General features: G+C 63.8%; 1 protein-coding gene across 1 annotated transcript in view; it reads left to right on the top strand.

Annotated features, from left to right (window-relative positions):
- The first annotated feature begins 3,222 nt into the window (after positions 1–3,222).
- SMAD6 (SMAD family member 6) overlaps positions 3,223–6,000 on the top strand; it is a 44,477-nt gene continuing 41,699 nt past the window's right edge. The window contains exon 1 of the mRNA XM_062000193.1: positions 3,223–4,798. Within this exon, the coding sequence (XP_061856177.1) occupies positions 4,021–4,798 (778 nt within the window). The 5' untranslated portion in view covers positions 3,223–4,020. The remainder of the gene's footprint in view (positions 4,799–6,000) is intronic.

Genomic DNA, 6,000 nt, shown 5'->3' with positions numbered 1-6,000 from the left:
TCAGCTCCCACCAAAACCAGCCTGATCTTATGAGGCATTTGAGTTTTTGGCAGAGCCCCTCGCTCTGGTGCAGAGGTTTTGTTGTGGTTTCTCTGGCCGGGCTCTGTGCTCCCCTTCCCAGGTGGTGAAATGGGGGTGCAGCGTGTCCCCCAGCCCTCACTGCCCCTCAGCACCAAGTCAGCCAGGTCTCCCTCTCAACCCCATCTGCAAGACATTCAAATAATCTCCAAACTGAGCCGTTACAACATGATTTCAATGGCAGTCACTCATTTTGCCTTTTAACCCCTGCATCCTTCTCTTTGGCTGGGAATGTGTAAAATACCAGGGATTAAAAACCCAGCAGAGAATGGTGAGGTTATTCCTCCTTCCTGAAAGCCCACAGCAGCCCATGCCAGCACGCTGGGGCTCTGCTGGTGCCTTCAACCGTGCTGCCACGGCCACGATGGAGCGGTTGGTGCCGCTGCCCTCCCGGCCACCCACGGTCCTCCTGGGCCCAAGAGGATTTGGCTCTGTCTAGAACCTGGGAGATGCAAGTCAGATAAGACTGGCAGCCTGTCAAAAGCTTCTGTGCCAAAACCTATAGGATGTGTTCCAGAGCATCTCTCAGGAATGTCTGTTATTATGACAGGCAGAGAAAAAGAAGAGATGGGAGTGGGGGGGAGGGAAAGGCAGTGAAAGAGCACATTGCTGTTAATTACTAGAAATCCTTTAATAACCAACATAAATGATATGTGCATTATGACAAGTACAATCGAGCTCTCTGTTCTTCTCGCCCACGGTAGAGCACGGAACAACGTCCTCTTGTTGGGAGAGCTTAAAGGGATGGCACTCTGGCTGAAAGCAGGGCTCCTCCATGGCATACCTGTGCCCGCAGAGATGGTCACCCCGTGAAAGCCCCATTGTTCTTCGTGCCATGTTGCACACACCACGACTGTATAGCGCTGGGTAAGCAGTAATAACCTAGCCTGAGTTTAAACAGTGCTGTGTTTAGGATTTAGATATATTTAAATGTTGGTAATTGCAGATTGGTGACATATTATAGCTGGATGGCGGTTTGTAAAGATGATATTGGAAAGAAAAGCGTTGGCTGCATTTAGGGAGGGAAATCTTGGGGTCATGCAGGACACATCCATCAGTGTACATCTTAAACAAGTGTCTGGGGACAGGCAGGGACATCCCAGACCCAGGAAATGACAGTTGCTGGAGTCTGAAGATGAACCATTTTTGCAGCCCTTCCATGCTTCTTTTTACTTTGTCTTTATTCCCTGAGATGAACAAAAGGCTGGCAGCATTCTCCTACCAGCTGGGATGTTGGCTGGCTGTTCCTCTGTAAATAGCTGGAGACTGTGACAGGGGTGTAAAATGTGGCAGCTCTGCAGGTTGCTGAGGCACTGGGTGCCAGCCTGACCAATGTGGGACACTGACACAAAGATCAGTCAGTACCCAAAGAGTATAATGTGGTTTTATTCCAGTTGGGTTTCTCCACAGGGAGGGAGCTGATGGGAGGGGGACAGTGCTGCACCAGCCCATCCATCCCCCATGTGTAGGGGTTTGGAAACCCAATGGCAGAGGCAGCAGGTCCCTTCAGGACTGATAGAACTTATTGACATTGCATTATTGATGAGGCTAACTGCACATTTCCTCAAACCCACCCAAAACAGGCAGGGGAAAAGCAGCTTTGCCCCTGGTCCTACAGGTCAGTAGGGGCAGAAATAACCCCCAAGTTGAAAGCCCAATATTCATATTCTGTTGGTGCAAAGCACAGTGCACACACTTATTGACTTTGAGCAGAGCCTGTTGGAATCCCTGATGTGAATCCCTGTGAGGTGACGCTCACAAATGAAGTTTGCCATGAAAAAACCCTGTTTTAACTTCACCAAGTGTAGGGAAATCGCGTCCTCAGGTGTGTTAGTGCAGGTTTGGGGACATGCAGCACCCCACCTCAGTTAAGGCAAGACCTACCCAAGAGAAGATGCTCTGCTGGCTGGCCACAGTGTGCGGGCTGAAGTGCTTCCACTGTTTCGGCTTTGGTTTGAGTTTTGGTATGGGTTTTTTGGTAGACAGGGAACAATTGCCGAGATGCATTTTTGCTCGTTGGTGAAGTTCCCCGGTCGGTTCTCGGTCTGATCCTCCAGATGAAGCCCCTTTACCATTCCTTAAAGAAGTGGGGCTGTAGTTACCCATAGTGCTGCATCTTCTCCTGGGATGCAAGAGCCCACAGCCCTTGCTCCAAGCAAGGGGCCTCTCCTGGGGTAGGGACTGCCATGGATGGATGCCATCACCCACCACTGAGCATCCACAGGGAGATGATTTGTTTTCCCCTCTGAGGGTTTGACTAGAAATCCAGGCTTGAGCCCAGGCACCCCTTCACAAGCGGGAGAGCCCAGTGACGCCCCTCGTGGACGGGGCTCGGTTCTCCCGCAGCGTGTGCCCGCCGCGCTGTGCGCCCGGGGGATGTCCCGGGGGGACGGGGCCCGCCTGACCTCCCGCTGCGGGGACGGTACCGGGATCGGCATTCTGGGCGGATTTCATTTATTTTACCGCGTTTTCTGACACACGCGCACGATGACTCCGATCCCCGCACGCAGCCCCTACCAGCCCCCTCCCCTCCCTCCCGCCGCCTGCATTCCCGCCCCCCGCCCGCCTCCCCCTCGGGAGCGCCGCAGGGCCGCGGCGGCGGGCGCAGGGACCCAGCGCGGCGCGGCCGCGGCGCCCGCGGAATGTCTTTCATTCACGGGCACGCCGCGCCGCGGAAGGGGGCGGTGCCGGCGCGGCGTCCCGACCAATAGGCGGCGGCGGAGGCGCGCGTCACGGCGCGCCGAGCCAATGGGAGCGCGCCCAGCCTGAACTTTTGCCACGGCGGACAAGTTGATACATCGCGGGGGTGTGTCCCGCCGCGGCGGCTCCGGCGGGGGAGGCCGCGCGGCGCCGTTAACCCCTGCGCTGCCGCCGCGCCGCCATGACCTACTTTCCCCCGCGGCAGCTCCCCGCGCGACCCCCTCCCTCCCGGTCCGCGCGGGGCAGGCCGCGCTGAGGGGGACGCGGAGGTCCGGGGTTGGAAGCGCGAGCTGGGACGGGAGGGGAGCGTCGGTCCCCCCGTGCGGGGCGCGGGTCCCTTTAAGAGTTGGGCGAGCGGAGCCGGTGTTTGCGCAACGCGCGGTGCCGCGCGGAGCCGCCAGAGTGTCTAGACTGGCACATGATGGGCCGCAGCCAATCGCGCGGCCGCTCGCCGGGGCCCTGCGCGCGCGCCCCGGACACACAAAAGCCGGCGGAGGGGCGGCAGCGCGCGCAGGGACCCGCGGCCACGCTCCGCTCCGCACCGCACCGCGCCTGTGGGATACGTACAACGCACGTGCTGACACCGCTCCGCTCCGCGCGTCGCTTTTGGGATTTTTTTTTCCCTTCTTTTGGCTTTTTTTTTTCCCCTTTTTTCCTCTTTTTTTTTTTTCACTGCTTTTTTTTGTCTCGCAGCCGAAGGGGAACCGAGAGCGCGGAGCCGGCGCCCGTCCCCTCCCCTCCCCGCCTCCCCTCGCGGCATCCCCGCGCCGGGGCACTCCCCTCCGCTCCCGCCTCGTACGGTGGAGGCTCCGCGGGACGCGGCCGAGCGCTGCCCCGGGCTGTCCCCGGCCCGCTGCCCCGCCGCTCCCCGCCCGGCCCCGCGTTGGCAGCCGATGTAGGGCACGGCGGCGGCGCGCCCGAGCCCCAGCGCCGCCACGGGAGCGGCCCCGCTCCGCCGCGGGCGTCGGCGCAGCCCCCGCGGCGCCGTCTATGCCCGCGCCGCCGCGCTCCCCTCCCCGCCGCCTCCCCCATGGTGCGGCCCCGCCGCGGAGCCGTCGGCGATTCCGCTGGGCAGGGCCGCGGGGAAACGGCCGCGCCGGGTGCTGCGGGGCGAGCCTGCGAGGCCGGCGGGTGTGAGATGAGATAAAGCCGGCGGCGGAGCGAGGAGCCCCCCGCGGAGGAGGGGGCGGGGGGGCGGGTGGCGGCGGAGAGCGACGCGACCCCCGGCCGCCCGCGTGTCGTATGTTCAGGTCCAAACGCTCAGGGCTGGTGCGGCGACTTTGGAGGAGCCGCGTCATTCCGGACAGGGACGGCGGAGATGGGAGCGCCAGGAGCGGCCACGACCTCGGAGCCACCGGTAGCTTTAAGATCCCGGAGAAAAACCCCTCGCCGGAGATCCGCGCGGTAGCGCGCAGCCTGCTGCGGGAGGCGGAGGAGCGGCGGGGCGAGGCGGCGCCCCGCGGGGACCCCATGGCGGAGCGGCGCGGGGCCCGGCTCCGCGCCCCGCCGCGCCGGGAGGGCGCCGAGGGGCCGAGCCCGCGGCAGGAGAGCGACGGCCGGACGGTGACCTGCTGCCTCTTCAAGGAGCGGGAGCCGGGCGGCCCCCAGCCCGCCGACGCCGGCGACGCGACCCCCGGCCGCGACGGCGCGAGCGGCGGCGGCTCCCCGGAGCGGCGGGGCCGGGAGGCTCGGTCGCGGCTGCTGCTGCTGGAGCAGGAGCTGAAGGCCGTCACCTACTCGCTGCTGAAGCGGCTGAAGGAGCGCTCGCTGGACAGCCTGCTGGAGGCGGTGGAGTCCCGCGGCGGCATGCCCAGCGGCTGCGTGCTGGTGGCCCGCACCGAGCTGCGCCTGGGGGGCCAGGCTGCTCCCCCACACCTCCTCCTGGGCAAACTGTTCCGCTGGCCCGACCTGCAGCACCCCGCCGAGCTGAAACCCCTCTGCGAGTGCCAGAGCTTCGGCGTGGCCGACGGACCCACGGTCTGCTGCAACCCCTACCACTTCAGCCGCCTCTGTGGGCCAGGTGAGGAGCTGCGGCGTGCGGGCGTGCAGGGGGCTGAGCAGGGCGTGCAGGGGGCTGAGCAGGCTCGGGAGGGCCCTTTTCCCCTCGGTTTGGAGGTTTGGGGCTGCCGGCCCTTTCCTTGGCTTACTCGGCGCCTCCCGGGCGGCTGCGGGGATGCTCCCGGGATGCTCCCGGCCCAGGGCTGCATCCCCCCCGGGGTCCCACAGCCCGGAGCGCTTCACATTTGTGCTTTAAAACCCCCCTTCTCGTGTTTTCGTTTGGTTGGGTTGGGTTTTTCCCCCCCCTCCCTTCCCGCGGAGGTTCCCCTGCTATTTAGGTGCAGAAGAGGCGATAATACGCAGTTTGCATCCCGCTGGCGCCAGCCTGGCTCGCCGGTTATCGGAGCGGCCGGGAGCCGGGCAATTACCGCCGGGCTTAAAGCCGCAGGGCCCCGCCGGGCTGGGCGAGCGGGCGGGGGATGCCCGGGCCGCGGGGCACCCCGCGTGGGAAACGGGCTGTGTCGGGGGAGAGACGGGGAGCAGGCGTTCCTCGGGGCTTTCCGCGTGTGTTGCACCGCGGGTCCCGGAGGACAGCGGGCTCCTGCTGACCCACGGCCCCGTTCCTGGCAGAAGCTGCGGGTTCTCCTTTAATTGGAAGTTGGTGTTGCAATCGGGACCGTGCCTCGCTTGGCATCGCAGCTCCGAAAGCAGCCTCTCTGCCGGGCGTGCTCCCCCGGAGGTCGCCAGGGGCTGGAGGCAGCTTTTTTGGCGTGACGTGGAGCGTTTGTGGGAGCCGGGCGTTGGTTTTAGACACGGGCAGAGTTTCCCAAGTCGCTCTCCTGCGGCCGCGGCTGGTTTCCCAGGGGTGTGTGGCTGGGAGCCCCGTGCAAGGGAGCAGTAAAGAGCAGAGCTGCTATCGAGTGGCTCCCTGTCGCTTTGATAGCGGTGTCTGTGCCAAGGCCCCACCCGCTGGAGCCCTTTTCCACCAGCGCTGGTGTGGCTGCCTGAGAGATCGGCTGTGTTGGTGCTGTCACCCCGGTGTGGTGTGGGCTGAGGCAGCTGAGCAGCGTGAAGGCAGCTTGGTGCTCTCAGCAGTCCCCTGTGGCAGCGGGCTGGGCTCCAGCTGGGGACCTGCGCGGCACAGGTCGGGCTGTGGCGTCCAGAGTGGGACGTTGGCACCGTGATGTTCTGTTCTTGAGCCTTGAAGTGGCCTGTGAGAAGAGT

Source organism: Colius striatus, chromosome 7, assembly GCF_028858725.1.
Source record: "Colius striatus isolate bColStr4 chromosome 7, bColStr4.1.hap1, whole genome shotgun sequence".
In the NCBI taxonomy this organism is placed as follows: Eukaryota; Metazoa; Chordata; class Aves; order Coliiformes; family Coliidae; genus Colius; species Colius striatus.
This window is presented reverse-complemented; position numbering and strand designations above follow the sequence as displayed.